General features: G+C 39.7%; 1 protein-coding gene across 4 annotated transcripts in view; it reads right to left on the bottom strand.

The window, feature by feature from the left end:
* Positions 1 to 18,873, bottom strand: part of JAZF1 (JAZF zinc finger 1) — a 1,846,146-nt gene that overhangs the window by 1,094,032 nt on the left and 733,241 nt on the right. The window contains exon 1 of one of the 4 annotated variants that reach the window (XM_044066807.1): positions 3,575 to 3,681. The exons of the other annotated variants lie outside the window; for them this stretch is intronic. Coding sequence (XP_043922742.1) covers positions 3,575 to 3,581 — 7 coding nt within the window. The 5' untranslated portion in view covers positions 3,582 to 3,681. Of the gene's footprint in view, positions 1 to 3,574; positions 3,682 to 18,873 lie in introns of those variants that run through there. 4 annotated transcript variants of the gene reach the window in all.

Below are 18,873 nucleotides of genomic sequence, written 5' to 3'. Positions count from 1 at the left end.
ACCGGCACTTGCAAACTGCTTCTGTTTCGGGCACCGCGCGACAAGAAAGACTGAATAAAATGGCGTCAGCTGCATCTTTTATACCCCTGACAACCTGACATCAGGGAAGAGGCAACAGCAACCGACGCAGGACCCAAGACTTTGGAATTCAGGCCAACTGAGGGCAACCTGCCAGCAGGATAACCCAAATGTAATGACTGCAACAGTGAAACACGAAGAACATCGGTGGGGCTTACTGTGGAGGAAGCACTGGGATGTGATTGGTCAAGTGTGTAGTGGGTATGGACTACTGAGTATAAGTTTAGATGACCTAAGGGTGGGTGGGAATAGGGGTACGGTAGGGGAATGGAGTAAGCCTGAGCATAGCAACGGCAAATGGAGCAGGCAGGCCCCTGTTCGAGTGGTGTGCTGCTAAAAACAATCAGTAAGTCACATAGAAGGTTGCAAGGAAAGTAGCTCCAATGAGGCTTAGCCTAGAAAGATAGGGTAGAGTAGTGTTTTGTAGACTCTGATAGCTACACAGAGGGCCTAAAGTATATTCATGTTACGACTGGGGAGAGATGGGCGAAGGCTGCCAGCCTAGTCAAATAGAATTTGACATAGAATTTTGGCATTTGTAAATAAATGTAAAATACAGGCATGTTTTCTTGAGTGTAAAAGAATACTGTGAAATGTGGAACTGCAAAATATGTGACAACATTGCACTCTACTGGCCCAATGAAGCATGCTGTGACCCTTTCATGTTAGAATTCGGCTCCAGTGCATCTGGATGAAGGTCTCATGCCCATTGTTTTAAGGCTAAAGTTTATGACCAGAATTTACATGTGGATGGTGCTTAACTGCGCTGGTTTCTGTTAGAATATATATGTGAAATGTCTTCTATTGTTGTAAGTTTCTGAGCAGGTGTTAGATTGCTAAATAATGCAGTTTGTTTGCCTGGGAAAACCTAAGTGTCAACATGATGTAATTTGGGAGGGACCCAGCAGACATGTTTGTTAGTAGCATTTAAATACTATTTCTCACAAGAGACTAGGTGCATTTTGATCTTGGATATCTAACTCAGCACTCTGCCTAAGCTCACATTTAAGTTTCTAGCACTGTGATTTCTTGCAGGAATAGTTAAACCTAGTAAAGATTAATTAGGTATTTTTCTTTGAAATCACACCTGTCCTACTGTATTATTTTAAGTTTCTGTGTGATCTCTGAACTCTTAGATATCTCTGTGGTGTAGTAGTTTTGTCTTGTGTTTTAAGGGTGGCCACGGTGATGCAGCGGTTAGTGTTGCGACCTCACAGCAAGAGGTTCTCTGGTTCGATCCTTGGCTGGGGTGTCTTCTGTGTGGAGTCTGCATGTCCTCCCTGTTGTCATGTGGGTTTCCTCTGGGTGCTCCTTTTTTTCCCACATCCCAAAGACATCCTGTAGGTGGATTGGACACTCTAAATTGGCCCTAGGTGTGAGTGCTTGCATGTGTGTGTGTCTTCTGTGGAAGGTTGGGCACCAGGCTGGTAACTTGACACCGTAAAACTCCACTGCCAATCACGAGCGGACAGGTGATATTTTAAAAACCTTCTACCTGTGACTGGTTTGTGTAGAGATAAGCTCTAGAGTACATTGCATATTTATAGAGGTTATTGTAAAAGGCCACTTTAAAGTAAGCCTTGACTGTTAAGTCATACTACCAATGGATTATAATATTGCACAGTAATAATTGGACACCCTTTCAAGGGCCTTTTAGTAGCGGATATTATTAGCTGGGTGGTGGCAGTGATTACTATTGTATGGTCTGGGTAAAGGGGGACAGCTGGAGAATCTGTGTCAACCTTTCCCAGGAGTGTCTGTGAAGTTGTATAAATACTTATCTCAAAGTGTGTGTGTGTGTGTGTTGTGTCAGCTACTTGGCAGGGACACGAAGCACAGGTTGGACAGAGAGGGTACTGGAGGTTCTAGCTTGCCCAGCTAGGCTGAGACCTGGACCCTATAGCTATGTCAGCGGAGAGTCTTATTGGGGACCTGGTGAGCAAAGGTGCAAACAGCCCCAGACTGACTGTGATCTCTGTGTGCACTTAAGGGAAATTGTACTTTACTGCGTGTATTAGTTATCCTTTCCTCTCTTCTAGGAGACGACCTCCCTGGTGCTAGTGGTGAGGATTGAGGCTCCTTGATTCATGGGTCAGGGCACGGTCGTCACACCTCATACGACTAATAGGTAGCTCAGCAGATACATGACAGTACCAAGTACTGACAGTCGTACTGTTAAAGGTTTGATTTTATCCAGGAGACGAGCACAGCCAAAATCAAGGGGTATTAAGGTGACATTTTAGGTTTAGTCTGCAGCTGTAAAGGATGCTTGTTTATTTTAATGCAGCTGGGATACCATTTTAGCATGTATTTGTGCATCTGTTCTCTTAATGTAATGCTTATAACCTCCTGCCATCATATGTAAAATTTCATTCTGATGGGCATGGTCATATATGAAGAGACTCCAATGTCATAGATGGGTGATTAAATAAAAAACTAACGTTCGCTGCATGCTATTCCCTGGATTCCAAATAAACTCGCTCACACCCAGTGAAATATGCTGTACTGACATCACCAGCATTCATAAATCTTTTTTGGAATTTGTTGGATAAGGATTTCCCTTTGTCACTACATGAGATGTTTGAATTACAGTAAAACCAGGAAGAAAAAAAAGGATGACCCATTAATCTGTCACTGTGATGCTTACACCATATCTTTGTAAAATTACCTGTGTCTGGGAAGTTTCACCTGTCTCTCTCACATATCCTTGTATATACTGGAATAAATAAACCACATTTTAAAATGTACACCTGTAAGTCCCCTGCACCCTGAATTATGCATTGTGAAGTAGATACGTGACCGGAATTTTAAATCATGTGAAACATCTTGTATCCAAGATGGCAACAAAAACAGTCATTTAGAATGGATCTGTTCTGTTTTACAAGTGTTGCTTCATTCTATTGTTAACTTACTCCCAAAAGTAAGACTGCAGACCACTTGGCTGTTTAGAAAACAGCAATAATTTAATTCTAGGATATCGTTTTTAATGAACACTGTTTGGATGCCTCTTAATAATAACTGACTAACAGTCTTTTCCTTGTAGTCGTGTGACTGTTACCTTGAAATAAATATAGCACATAATCTCGCATGGCTAATTGGAGTTAATTAGGAAGTCACCACGTCCAGTGACTTCTCAATTATAGCAATACTACCCACAATAATTACATGAAGCAATACACCACCTAGACTTCTCCGCAAAAGTAAACCTGCCAAGTCCAATCATACAGCATAAAAGCACACAAAATCTCCTGGAGAATATTTTCTCTGAAATAAAAAGGAAAAAAAAGAGTTTCCAGTATGTCTCAGTAAATACACCATTTCCAAAACAGGAGCTTTCAAAAAAAAAAAAAAAACAATACAGCTGATGGAAACCATGTCAGGTAAGATAATTCAGACTTGTACCAAGAAGTTGGGAGAACTATGAACTATGGGACAAGTGTGATGCTTTAAATGATTTGATGAAAAACCTACATTATTGCGAATGTTAGATGCTTACATTTCATTGTTCTGTGCAGTATTTCATTTTTGCAGTCTATGTATTACTCAGGATCCTGAAAACCAGTTTCTATTCCATCAGGAAAGACGGCCCTTTTCAAAGAACTGCTGCTTAAACCTGCAGTCAACAGTACAATTTAAGTCACTCAGTGTGTAAAGAACAGTGATAACAGACAGGCATCACTTTCTTTAATTACACTGCATAGAGTTTACAGGACCAGAATGCAAAGCTTAACAGCATCTACAAGATGAAGGAAAAAAAAAAGTTTTGAACCCAAGAAAAATAAATTCTGGATTAAGGTATATCAGCAAATAAAACAAAGCAGCCTGTCCATTTGCAAGTTATAATAAATGTTCTTAATGCCTGGAAGTACAGTGCCCATAGAAAAAGTTTTGAACCCAAGAAAAATAAATTCTGGATTAAGGTATATCAGCAAATAAAACAAAGCAGCCTGTCCATTTGCAAGTTATAATAAATGTTCGTAATGCCTGGAAGTACAGTGCCCATAGAAAACATGTTGAGTACAAATGGCAACTCCTTAAAGTTCAGCTCCCCAAATGTCAAGTTCTTCTCATTATAAAAATGTATTTTCTTCTCTTTAATCCAAAACCAAGAGCTGCATAAAAAGGAGACATAATTCAAGCAGTACTCTGATTGATTTCGGCCTGAAGCTGTTATTTACCCCTATAAACCAGTCTCTGTTTGTGTGAAACCTTGTGAAATTTTCTTCTGCTATTTGTCACAGTATCTGTGACACAGACTAGGCTGGATGGGGTGTAACTATGTTTTACACTTTTATGGCCTTAAGAAAACAAAAGTAATCAGAAGGGTCACTGATTTTAGACTCAGAGTGAGTAAAATGTCTTAAACCTAAATACTGCCTGCAATCAGTCATTTTTTTTCTTTGTGTTTGTGTGTGTAATTAGCCACCAATGAAAAACATTACACTTCAGCTAGAAAATGTGGCTTGGAATGACATTAAATAAAATACTCCATCAATCCTATCATACAAATGCAAATTTAAATGCAGAGATTGCAATAAAAAACTTAAAAGGTTTCCAAGAATGTCAGTGTAAAAGAAAATACTAGCAGTCTTAACCAAAGACACTCAAAAATGTTGGTCAGTGGAGATATTATCAAAATAAATATTCTCCCCATACTGCAGTCTTTGTCCCCATAAAAATGTACGAGGAAAGCAAAAACCTCAACTGTGAAATGAAGTCCCCCCCCGATCAGGCCATCCTGAGGTACAACAAGACTATAAATTAATGACTAATTAACATGACGCAATGGCTGGCATTAGTACTGTAGAAAAGATCAACATATGATGGGCAACATGCTTTCTTCAATTTCTGGGTACAGCTGCTCTTTAAAAATTGCATAACTTCCTGTAAAGCAAGCCGTACTTGAAAAGAACAGGTGAGGAATTGTCAGAACTCAGAAAAATCACGTTTCATCAGCAGAATGCCTAAAGAGAAAACTCGGAGATGTTGTAGCATTTTCCTCTTTCCATTTGTTTTGAAAACAGACACATCACACACTGCAGGTTACTGTACATGCAGCAGTAATGTTTTCACTCTAAGGACTGTTATGTGATTTGGGTAAGCACCTTCCCACTTATACTATGTGGTGTATTACATTTGCAGCAAAAAATAACCCCTTTCCCCACTACTGGCTATACTACATATACTGGATGTGATTTTGTTATACAAATAATTGACACTCTCTCCCCCCTTGAAATTACAACACAGCAAGGAGGTCAGTACTACCTTATTAACTTGAGTAGGAGAACTCACCTGTCAGAATTCATCTGGGGTTTTCCACAAAGTAATACACTTCAACCTCTCTCTGAAATCCCAATCTTACAAACCTCCCTTGAAACACAACAATTTACGCTATAAACCATGTTTGTTTTGTTATTACAAAAATATTAAATGTTCTTTGAATTTTGCTTCTTTATTCTTGAATCAATGCTTTAATTACCACAGCATTTCAGTCGTACAATCAGAGTATTCTTTGGTACAGGCATCTGTGCTGGGGGAGGGGAGGGCGCTGGCAGTGGTGGTGAGAGCAGAACACTAAGCTGGGCATTTCATAATGATTTCACTGTATGTGCTTCATTAGCTATGTCTGATCAGCTAATTCCAGGAATTTTATTGATGCTGAACTAAAATACCTTTGTCTGGGATCAAATCTGTCTTGGTACCTACCATAAATGACTGGTATTGTGTAGTAATGTTTCTTTTGGCCTCATTAAAAGGCCACTATGGCTCCTAATTGGACATTAAATGTAGGCGTTCTCACCTACTGTTAATGTTTGTCACCTGGGACTTATTTTTCTCTACCTTACATAATGTTCATTAAAACTGCATCAATTCAAACTACACTTCGGTACAGCTCAACAAGCAGCGGGTCTTCAGTTGCTCTTAAAAGTCTGCTCTCACCATTATGTAAAGCCCCGTTCTGTGATACATTTTTTGGTAGCTGTCAAAACCTGCAGATGCATAATCATTAATTCATGGTAATAATACAGTGTGCTGTACGTCTGCACAGCCTTACAAGCATAATATTCCTAACAGTAACCTTTGAAGCTGTCAGATTCGCTTCATGTAGGCAATTAAAGTGAAAAATGAGCGTATGCATAACTTCCTTCACCACGCATTATATTTAATAATACCGAATACAAACAAGGCCATGGCCAGGAATCCAGGCTGATGACATCGACAGCTTATTTTTCCTTACAATGGATGCTACTTTCACAGATGTTGTCTATGCAAAGTGCAGTAAGTTGCAAACAAAACAATAATAAAAATCAAAATAATGATAAAAAAATCTTCTATGGAATTACATGCATGAATTAAAAATATCATAGCTTGCTACTGAACATTGCTTCAGAGCTAAAAAAATGATGAATGAAAACATAATTTGAACATTTTTTAACATAACACAAGCTTGTTTCAAGACTAAAGTTTCCCTGAATATTTTTTTAAACAAGCAGTACAATGACCAGATCTGCATGATTACATTATCTCAAATCTTTATGTCCAGGGCACCAGGCTTAGTGAAACATGAATGTTAACTGAAAGGTAATAGGATAGTAGGACTGTTATTACATATTGAAAGGAAGAAGTATGCATGTTGCAAACCCCTCTGGCATCACCTTACAAAACCTAAAGGGAGGACGGGTAAAGTCTAGACATGTGAAGCAGCACCCCTGACATGTAAGGAAGAGAACACAAAATGCAAAGGGCATGAGGCAACACTCCTGACATGTAAGGAAGAGAACACAAAATGCAAAGACATGAGGCAACACCCCAGACGTGTAAAAAGAAAGGAGGGCTAAAACACAAATAACATGCCTATTAAAGAAGAGGAGAAGACAAACATGTCAACACACCTGACAGCGTCTTTGACATGTTTTGTCTAACAATGCAGAAACACATTAAGTAGTATCCTCATACCTCTGTGCAAGAGTAAGACAGGGTATTAAAAGAAAGGACATCACAGAAAACATAATCTAGCAAGAGAATGACACAGGATGAAACCACAGCTGGCAAAATCCTTGGTATACTTACGTGATAAGGAGGAGAAGAGAGGTTATTAACATATTTGCCAGCACATGTGACTTTTTAGGAGGGAGACACCATAAACAAACACATCTGATAAAAACATGTAATTCTCACAGGGATAAAATACAAGAAATATTCACCAGTCTCAACCCTCCGAACATCTAATATCTTCTCCCTCTTCTCTTCTCTTCTCATTCCCTTTACTCTAGTTCCACTTAGGTGTCTCAAGCTTCCTGTATCTAATCTTTTTTCTTCTCTCCTCTAATCACCCCTCACCCACTTTTTTCACTACAGCCATTTTATTTCTTCCTCTCTTTCTTTCTTGTACACATCACCCTCCCTACTCCCTGTAAGTTACCCCTCAAATATCACTCCCTTATATTTTGTCTTTCTCCAGTTCTACTGCTGTATACACCGGTTTCCTTCTTGTCAAATCTCGTTATTCACACTGCTGTGTTTAGGCCTCAGTACAGCCTACACTATACTCTGACTACTATTTTCCTTTTTCTCATCACTCTTTTCATTCATTTCAATCCTTACTCTCACTATTTTTCCTCCTAATTCAGTATTACCTACAATACACACTGGCAATCCTGCTTGTAATGGAGAACAAAAACCGAGCCAAGCTAGAGTTTTCAGTGTGTGGTACCTTAAACTTCCTGTAATGGAGGCCCATATCCTTAAGGTGTCATTTGTATATATCCCATGGGGTCCATTACAGGCGGATTAAAATATCACACAGTGAAAGCTAGACAGTTTTTTTCTTGCAGTTTTTTAAATGGTGTGTCTATATGACCTTTTTACGCTTTGGTCTGGATGTTAGTTGGGATATTTTGCAGGCACCTTAATGTTTATGAACATTATCTGGATTTAAAGTTCCTGTGTTTTTGAACTATAGCCAAACAATCCACTTACATTGTGCTGGTAAGATCAATAAAACTACTGAAATATACTACTGCATATGGCCAACTAGTGGTGTTTAGCTTTACTGGCCTGAATAAAAACTTACGAAGTTAACACAAACAAAAAAAAAAAAAAAAAAAACTTTGGGCATTCAGAAATCATGGTCATGCAGCTGAAATACTTGCTGTCCTTAAGGGGTCATCTACATATACCTCATTGGCCTCCATTACAGAAGGTTTCAGTTATTATACAGTGAAAACTCTGGCTTGACTGGGGTTTCCTTGCAGTTTTTACTGAATGTTTTTTCTCTATGACCTTTTTACCCTTTGGTTTCAATCCTACCCATACTATGGGATGGACTGATGATGTTTGTTTGCCTCAGGCCCTTAAGTGAAGCTTGACCCTGACTGCTCTTGCTTCAGTTTCATTACCTTCTGGGAAATCCGTTCCCAGCATTTACAAACACAAGCATAACTAAGTACAACATAACATAGCTTCTCTGTGTTGCGTTCTCTGAGCTCACTGTATAATCCCAAGCATTAATTTTAAGCAGAAAAAAGCTGCTGACATAAATGTTTATTTTTTTCTGAAGTATTTGTACTTCCATCATTTCCATTCAATCCTCATTCTTTCATGGGAATATACACACAATTCTTTCTGCATCTGTTTCTGCCTGTCCTCTTTTAAGCTTTCTCTTCTCCATCCATCTGCCATTTAACACGTGATGACTACATTAAAATCACAGTAAAATAATAACCTCACTCTTTATACCAGTCATTCATCTCCTTACTAACCTCAACAACCTGACTTCCATTTCTACATATAAAATAAAGATGGTTGTAGGAGACGATAACACTTATGTGACAAAAGTATAAATATCAAGCCCACAGTATCACAATGACCAGTGTCTATTTTGTCAGACAGATGGCACTAATTCAGAAAACTCCCATCTTTCTAACTTTTGGTGTGATACAGTAACAGGCTTCCCTGAGTATATGTGAGGGTAAAGTAGACAGCGCTGCAACTCTTTGAGCAAAGATGGATGTGCACCTCATAGATTGTAGTTTCTCATAAAAATCATTGCAGGCTCTGTTTACATTATATCATTGGCACTAAGTCATAGTTTCTTGAATTTTCACTTTTCTTGTTGGCTGTGCAATCTTAGCATTAGTATACAAGTAAGGGGAACAAAAGTCCTCCAAATGAGTGTTATGGGGGTTCTTGCCCCTGCAAAAAAAATGCCTTTTATTGTGTTCTGGAAATAACTTGATATTTCATAGTAGAACTGTAGTAACACAAAGAATTTATATCATATCAGTAAATAGTAAATTGTGTTAGTTATGTTTGGAATCTCAAAAGCACAGTGTAGTAATGTACCAAGCTGATTGTGAACGATGTTATCTACACTGAGATTGAAAATATAGCAAATCTACTGGCCAATAAATTTAGCTCTAACTTTACTCCTTTCTCTCCTCCATCTGTCCCTCAAGATATAGGACCAAGTCCTAGAAATGTTATCAAAAGCTAAAAATATTGCAATGATGAGTCCTGACAATATCCCTGGATACATGTTAAATGACAAGAAAAATGATTTTGCCATACTCCTAACAACACTGCTCAATCTCATCTTCCAAACAGGTTTTGTACCAAGTGAATGCAGACCAGCCACAGTCATTTTCCTGCATAAGGGTGGACCTTCCACAGACTCAAATCCATGGAAGGACTTATCATGGAATTAATCACTCTGAACATAAGGGACCTCCAAACACTGGACCCATCTCGGTTTTGATTCATCAACAGTTCGTCATGCTTACTCATCCTGGTGGATTTTTTTGAAAAGGTCACCAAAGCAATAGATGAAGGAAAATAGTACACACCACATACCTTGACCTGGCCAACACTTTTGACACAATTCTACACTTTGGCATAATAGAAAAGCTAGATAAACTGTGTGTAAGCCCCAATGACAACCACTGGATTGGGAAATGGCTCACAGACAGGACTCAGATAATCAAAATAGGGAAAGTCACCTCCACAAAGAAACCAGTCACCAGTGGAGTCCCCAATGGTTCTGTGATGGGACTTCTCATGTTTGGCATGTACTTTTCTGAAGTAAAAGCCAACAACAAAGGGCTCTAGATAACTAAGTTTGCAGACAGCTGCAAGCTAGGAGCAGTCACTGAATCCCCAAAAAACTTAGCCATCCTGCAGAAATGTTTGACTTGAATAAAAAAAATCTGGTACCAAAATCATGAACTGACACTAAATGCCAGAAAATGCATTACTGTATCCTTTGGGAAGTCACTAACTAAAGGGAACTGCTACACTGACAATACACCCTTAAGTGCTTACCTGATGGTTCAGGATTTGGGAACCTATGTGGACAGTGACCTAACATTCAACCAACATGTGTCTATTGTTGTAAGAAAGTCCTTCTATATTGCACAGCTTATAAACAAAGGAACTGTGTCTGGATCTAGGGATGTCATTGTTCCCCTTTATTCAGCCCTAATTAGGACAGTCATTGAATATAATGCCCCCTTTGCCATGCATCTGTCCAGACACATGCAACAACTGGAATACCCACAGAGATGCCTTATTGAAAGGATACAGGGCCTAAACAACATGTCCTACATGGACCGACTCAAAGCCATGTCACTATATTCAGTATCCTACAGGCTGATAAGAGGTGACCTGTCTCTGGAATACAAGGCATCCTCCGAACAATTATTGATGGATTTACTGCACATCAGTAAGTTAAATGGCATTAGAAACATGCAGTCTAGAGAAATCAAAACCTCCTCTACAACATCAGCAGAGTGGTTTGGAGGGAAAGGTATATCCTGCAGATGATACTGCTGCTGTGGAACACTCTCCCATCCACAGAAAGCAAAGATCATCACTGTCCATTTTTAAGTGCAACTTAGATCTATGTATGAGAAACAGAAAATTTACTCAAGGTTTGTCCAGTGTACTACTAATGGACAGAGGCAGCTCCTAAATGTTTTATCCCACGCATGGGTCCCCTCAAATTATCCGTTTATGATCCCAGTTATTCACATTGGAGTGGTATATAATTATCACCCATGGGATGGGTAAAGCCAATCTATAACCAAATGGGATAGGTTACTTTGAGCACAAAAGGGAAACTGGCTTGGCTAAAATGGCCTGCAAAGGCAACTCGCCTAATATTTACCTATGAGATACTGCAAGATGCACCTTGATAGATGCATAAGATAAGCCATTGTTGAGTAGCTTACATAGATACTTCAAAACCAGAAGTGCAGACACCATACCTGGCCCTCTGTTATTGGTAAGTCACCACTTAGAAAATCTCTTCCACCTGTAAACATAAGATTTTCTAGTTGAAGGTTTTCTTGCATCCTTTAATACCTGTTGCACATCTTGATGGAACAAATGCCTAAAAGGTATCAAGATAGAATCATCCAGGCTGTCAGTTGCAATTGCTCTAAGTTGGGCTGCACCAGTCATACCGGACACTGTGTGAGCAGACCCACAGTGTGAGGAAGTTGTGGTAATTGCCCTTGGCCAATTTCATTTAAAGGGAGAACCAGTTTGCCAAAGGGTATCACCATGATGACCTTTAGTAATTCTTATTGAATCTTCAGAAGTACCTTGGGTATCAATGAAAATGGTAGAAATGCATAAAAAAAAATCCCATAAAAGTGAACAAGAATAGGTCCTCTAAACATGGCTACACCGATGTCTCAAATAGAATTTTTCCAGCTGTATGTTTTGAAAGGAGGTGAACAGATCTATATGAGGTGTTCCCCATATCTGAACAAATCTAGGCAGACCTCTGTCCTGAGTTTCCACTTGTGAGAATCTGTCTGCCACTAGGTTTTGCTCTAATTAGATGTATGAGACCTGAAGCATCAGGGAATGCTGTAAGGCTAGCTCACAGCAAAAAAAAAGTTATGACCCTTGTATCCCTTGTTTATTCAGGTACCAAATGACTGTGGTGTTGTCTATGACCACTAAAAGGGGACTTGGAGATCATAAGTGGTGAATAACTTCTAAGGTCTGAATCCCTGCTAATATTTCTTTGATGCTCAAGTGCTTTGTAGGGTCCAAAGACCCCATTCACCTTCCACTTGAACTGCTCTGGACACTGCTCCCCATGCAAAATCTGATAGGTCCATCTGGACTGACTGAACTGGGGTCCGGAGGGAGAAGGGTAGGCCTGGATTTAGCAGCATCTGATCCTCTACCGGTGTAATTCTCATTTCACAAATTCCAGCACTGGTACTTGGGACTCTGTGGGATGCAGCTGTTAAGTACCACTGAATCTTTCTCATATGGAGTCTGTCCAGTGGTATCATGAGGTTCATTGATACCAAGAGGCCTAGAATTCTGACAAACTCTCTTGTGGAGGAAGCTTCTTAAAGAGGGAAATCAATACTTTGCCTTCGGGCAGAAAGGCCATATTTGTCTGTCATATATTCCAGAAAGACAATTAAGAGGTTCATAGTTTCATATGTGAATATTAGGTTAACTGCCCTGTAAGACTATTTTAAGCCTCGCCAATAACCAGAGATCAGAATCAAACCCGTACTTTCTATCTGCTAGGCAAACACCTTAACCATTATGCCAAACCTATTCCCCCTTGAAAGGGTGAGACAGGACTTTTGTAGATTCATCTGGGAACCCAGGTAAGCTAGAATGGTCAAGACTTTGGCTGATGATCCTAAACACCTTGAAACAGAGACTGCACAAATCAGCAAGTTGTCTAAGTAAGAGAAAATGTGGATACACCGGGTCCTGTAGTAAGTACCAAAGGAACCAGGCACTTTGTGAATACTCGGTGCAGTACATAGCCCAAAGGATAATGTAACCCAATCAGCAGATTTCAGATATTTCCTGAAGTTGGGAGCAATTAGAATGTGATGACAAACATCTTTCAGATCTAAAGTCATCAAAGAACAGTGGTCTGGAAGAAAGGGTAGGACCATCTGCAGGGTGAGCATTTTGAATATGGGTACTTTCAAAAAGGTATTTAGGTAAACACTGGTCTCCACAATAGCTCCTTTTTGGGTAACAAAAAAGTTCTGTGGTGAAATATTTTCCTTTTTGTGTTCCAGGAACTGACTCTATAACTCCTGCTTGCAACATGTGAAGGAGTACCAGAAGGAACAGATGTGTCTGGTCTGGTGGATATAGGAGAGAGGATGAATTCCCCTGAAGGAAATAAGATTTTCTGTCCACTCCCAAGAGTATCCTCTCTGAATTATTCACAGCACCCATTTGTTATGCTGGGAATTTTGTTTGTTCAGCCTTTTCAAGTTGGATGCCTTGTTAGTTGGGAATATGACACATTCTAGACATCCGATATATAAATTTACCACTATCATTCCATTGTTTGAAAATCTGTGTAGCAGCAGAACCAAATACCAATTCTGAACTAAAAGAAGCATTTATAATCTATTTTTTTTAAATCCTTGGAAAATTTTGGGTTATGTAACCAACAGTCTCTTCGCAATACAAAAGAAGTAGCTGCATTTTTATAATTTGTGTCTGCACCTTCCAAGACACTTCTCAAGGCTCTTTTTGAAACCTAAGTCACAATAATAACAATTCATACATATAATACTTCTGTTCAGCAGGCAATGATGTAGCAAAGTCATCTAAAACGTAAACACATTGCAAAATAAACCTCCCCATAAAGCCTAGATAATACAGAATTTTAAATATTAAATTATTAGACTGGGACAACTTTTTCACTGATATTCTAACCCCTTGTCAATGTTATCCTGGGATGCAGGATTAGAAGAAGGCAGGGGACCCCTTGTTAAGAGTTGGAAGCTTGAGAAACTGCAGTTGGGCCAGCTTACAAAGGAGCAGAGAGACCTGCAAGATCAGAGTACACATCATATTTTCAAACAGCCTTTTTAGGAACTAGTTCACTAGCCAAAGGGGTTTTATATGCAGCTTTACAGACACTTTCTAAGGTCAGTAACAGACAAAACATTTAGAATCTCATCCTCAATAAGATCATACTCTCTGCCAATCTCTGGCACAGCTCCAGACTGCTCCCAGTCAAATATATCTCTAAACCTAACTAACATCAGTGGAAAGGAGAGCACCTGCTTGGATTTTTGAACCTGTTCACCTTCCAAAGAATCAGACTGCGTGGACTCGTACTGTTCACTGTTGTCTGCATCACAGTCCCCATCAAAATCTGCATCCACAGTCTAATCTCTACAGAAGGCAGCCTCATTGTCATTCTAAACAGAACAGAAGCATATCCTCCAAGATTAGCTGTCTGTAAAACACTCTTAGCTAAACCACATTAGTCATATACACGGTAATAACCTGATTGCCAGGAGTGTGGTGACAGTTCTGTTTATTTTCTAATGTGAACTACATTAGTGGCCAAAATATGCAGGGACATAATATTATGTCTGGCAAGGGGTCTCTTTACCCTAGACCTCTCCTGCATCTATATGGTTTGGTTCTCCTGTACCAGAACCAAGTACTGGAATAGCACTGGAGGATGTGTGTGTCACCCCCCATTTCATAGAGTGCTGCAGGCTCTCACTAGTGAGCAACAGGGGAAAAAAGTAAGTGGTCTGTGGGCTGGCTTAAAGTAACAACAGGTTAACAAACCACAGCCTGAGGCAAATTTTTTTTGACCTTTTTTTTAGGTGCAGGATTTGATGGGCAGCAGTGGTATCAGGAGCTATCAAGTCAGAGGAGAAAACACCAGCCTGAATAATACACTGACACTATTAAGGGCTGAATAAGTGCAGCAATAATAGCAAATATAAACTATGCCCCCTACAGGAAACGGGGCTAAATTACAAAAAATATAGCAGACACATTTTAAAATGTGCTAAGCCTTGTTCTACAACCTGCACACTGTAGTAAAGAACAACACACACAATCATGGTACCAGTTAAAATTCAGCAGATATAATACCCCACTCGGGCACTGTAAACAAACTCACAGAATCAGATGACACCCCTATGGCACTCGTTGGATAGCCAGCTGTCTCACAGACAGGACCCCATAAGTTAGGATTTGAGAGACAATCTCCACAAAGAGGCTGCTCACCACTGGAGTCCTCTAGGGCTCTCTGCTGGGTCTGCTCCTCTTTGGCATCTATTTTTTGGAAGTCAAGAGCAATGTCAAGGGTCTCTGGCTTCCCAAGTTTGCAGATGATTGAAGCTAAGAGCAAACACAGAAACCCCCAAGATACTAATGTCTTACAGGAAAGTCTAATACACATAAATGACTGCTGACAAAGTCACAAAGTGCATAAAAGTAACCTTTTCAGGAGTTGACCACTCAGGCAAATTACCTCATTGATAAAACACCCCTGAAAGGCAACACTGTTGTCAGGGATTTGGAGACTCCTGTAGCTAGTAACCTGACTTTCGATCCAACATGTGTATAAGGCTGTAAGAAAATAATTTTTATTACTCAGCTTATAAGTAGGGGTATAGCATCTATGTCCAGGGAAGTCATTAAGTCATTGTGCCACTCTATTCAGCCATCATCACACCCATCACTGAGTATAACGACCCCTTTGGTATATACCTAACCAGGCATATGCAATAGCAGTAATCTCCACAGAGACTCCTCAGAAAAACAATACTCTGTGTACAAAAAACAACACAGGGTGTAAACAGAATGTCCTATGCAGATCACCTCAGAATTGTATATCTATACCTTTGTTTCCTACAGACTGCTGAGAAGCGATTTATGTCTGGCATACAAAGCATCCATGGATACAACTCTGATGGACCTTTTGCATATCTGCAAAATGAACAGCACCACAACTACTAGATCTAAGGATTTAAACTTTGCTTGTGACTTAAACAGGGCATGTTGGAGGAACAAGTATGTATATTCGAGAATCTCCACTTTCTGGAAAAAGCTTCTCATCATGTGAAACGGAACCCTTCCCCAACCCACGCACAATCTGGACCTGAGATCAGGAAATCGGAAATTTACCCCTGGTCTGATACCTATGTCTTTGATGGACAGAGGCAGCCATTAAATCATGCCCTAATTAGCATACACCCACTTAAAATAATTTCCAAGGGACAATTACTTGTGGGATACATTTAGTTGAATGGTTAGGCTTCTAAAGGCCCCAGTGGTTGTTAGCCTAGTATACACCTATGAACTTGTCCAAATAGTGATAAAAAATCAAATATATGCCCTTAAATCAAATAGAAAACTTTTAAAACAACATAAATAAGCATTTAGAGATTCCCTTGTCAGAAATGAAAAAAAAAATTCCACAGACAATGCATATAAATTCATTTACGGTAAAATTAATTTAACAATAAAAACTTCTATAGCTGTGCTAAATCAGTAGTAAATATTGGATACATGAAGAAAAAAGTGAAAAACACAAGATTTTCCAGACAGAAATTCAAAATGGAGCAGATAAACAACACAAACAACTGGTGTAATTAAATCACGGGTCTGCATGCACGAGGTGGTCTCTAGTGTTCAACTGACCAGTGGCCAAGTAGTGTCAGGGGGAGTGTGCATGTGTGCATGCGTATGGTTGCACGTGTTAGTGTATGTTGAGGTATTAGTGGTATAAGATAAGTGTGTGTGTGTGTGTGTGTGTGTGTGTGTGTGTGTGTGTGTGTGCATGCACATATGTGTGTTTGTCTTACTGTGCTAGTGTATGTCTGCCTTGGGTCTATATTAGTTCATATTCATCGACCACTATTCAGCGAAAATCACTTCTGAAATTCCTAGGGCAAATATGTAGTTGGCCAACTACACAACTTTGCCCTTTTCTCCACTGTAGTGCAATCTCAGAGTTGGTATATATAACTGGGGGTTATGTGGGGGGTGAACCCCCCCCACTTGAGTGGATTCAATTTAGCTATATGTGGGTCCATTGTGCTGCGGGCCAAGTATTTCTTTGCCCTTATATTACTCAGCGAATCGTGGAAGTGATTTTCACTAAATACGGGTCAACGAATATGTGTTCGCTGAAAATAAATTTTGGTGAACTAATATAGTCCTGTCTGCCTTTGAGGTTGTAGGAGATGGGATAGGTAGAGCAGCAGAGAGTGTGTGTGTCTGTGTGTGTGTGTGCGTGCGCATGTGTGAGTGCATGTCTGCCTCTGAGGTCATAGCAGAAGGATTACTTAGGAAATAGTGTAGGACAGAGAGATTGTTTGTGCGTGTTAATGCTTGAGGTAATTACCAAGCAATTCAATAACATGCAAATTAGCCAACAATGAGGTCTTTTCTCATTGTGGCTAGTTTGTCTCTGAATTTATGGTTTCCACAATCTCATTAAAAGGCCCTTTTTGCAGCAGCCTTTCTGTACACTGCTGGGCGTATTTCTGAATCCTGGTCATGGTCATCTAAAACTGACCATGTGTCTTGACCGTCATAAAAAACAGTGAAAAGATGTCAAGTTAACAGGTTACAGTCAAATGCTGAAAAACTAGTCTAACCATATTCAGGTAATCATTCACTCATGCACCTGGTAATTGCTAGCAATCCCTCAAAAATACACACTGTCTTTCAGTAACTGTACATCAGGTGTTTTCTACTGATCACGTACAAATATCCATGGTGCAAATGGATAAAGCCATTACAGGTGTTTGATTAATGGCAGTGTTGCTGAAGGGAGTGGAACAATGAGGATGGAATGGAGCTGCTTTTGTCAGTTAGCCCATCCATGGGGGATGAAGTTTTTCTCTCGCAGCTTTGGTTACAACTACAGGAGCACTACATGTTGTGTCCACAAAGTCCAAGCCTTTACACCACATGTTGTCTAAGACCATGGATTTGAATGCATGCAGAGGCATTTATTCCCCCCATAGCTGGCGGCACTAGAAGAACTCTAGTGAGGCACAATGGATATTAGTAGCTCCATGAGGAGGGGAGTCCCACTGGGTCCTGGAGTCTGGCCTGCTCCCTATGGCCCATTCTCACCTTTCCAGTGGAATGAATGGGCAGATTAGGCCCTACAGCCATGCACTGAATTGGCCACATGGCTCTAGCTCAGGCTGGAGTATGTCTGTGTGTGTGTGTGTGTGTGTGTGTGTATGAGACATGAATGGATGGGGCCAGTCGGATGAGCAAAATAGAGTCAAGGAGGAAAGACCCAGTGACCCAGGGCTGGTGGAGGTGGACTCCTCCAGTTTCATATGTTGCCAGACGCAGGTCCTACAATAATATATACTCTAAACAGGCGGAGCTTTACAAACTAACTGTGTCACCAATATTATCAATGCTTAGCAGTAGAAACTGCTTCAGTCCTCTTCTCAAACTTAATTCTAAACAAATTATTTTGTCTTATTAATGGAAGAAGTGAAAGATGATTGAGAACCTTAAATGACCAATGATATTCATTACATAATGATTCTAGGGGATGCTACTTGAGATTCAAAGAAAATTTCCCTTCTTCTAAAAACTTCATTATTCAAAATGTGAGGCCAGGAATTACTATAAGGAGATAAAACCCTTCTTCTAAATAGAAAACCAATCAAAAGTTCTCTCCAACCCAAAATGATTCTAGAAAGAAGTTAACAATGCTATGGGGAATGAAATTTCATACAATATAATTTATTTTCAACCTGTCCTTTCGTAAATGTAATTTATTCATTAATCTGATCTCAGACCTTTTTTAGCCTTGACACAGACTACAAGGGCAAGGGTAAATGCAATATACAGAGAGTTTGGTACAGCCTGTCAACTAGCATATTTCTTGTAGGTGGGGAAGGGAACCAGAATACCTTATGAAACTCCACACAGACATACAGACAACATGTAAACTCTCCAAACAGACAATGACAGAAAGTTAGGATCAAAACTTAGGCC

This window comes from Protopterus annectens, chromosome 3.part1 (genome assembly GCF_019279795.1).
Source record: "Protopterus annectens isolate FY-2018-M chromosome 3.part1, PAN1.0, whole genome shotgun sequence".
NCBI lineage: Eukaryota > Metazoa > Chordata > Ceratodontiformes > Protopteridae > Protopterus > Protopterus annectens.
The sequence above is the reverse complement of the archived record's forward strand: the minus strand, read 5'-3'. Positions and strand labels throughout refer to the sequence as shown.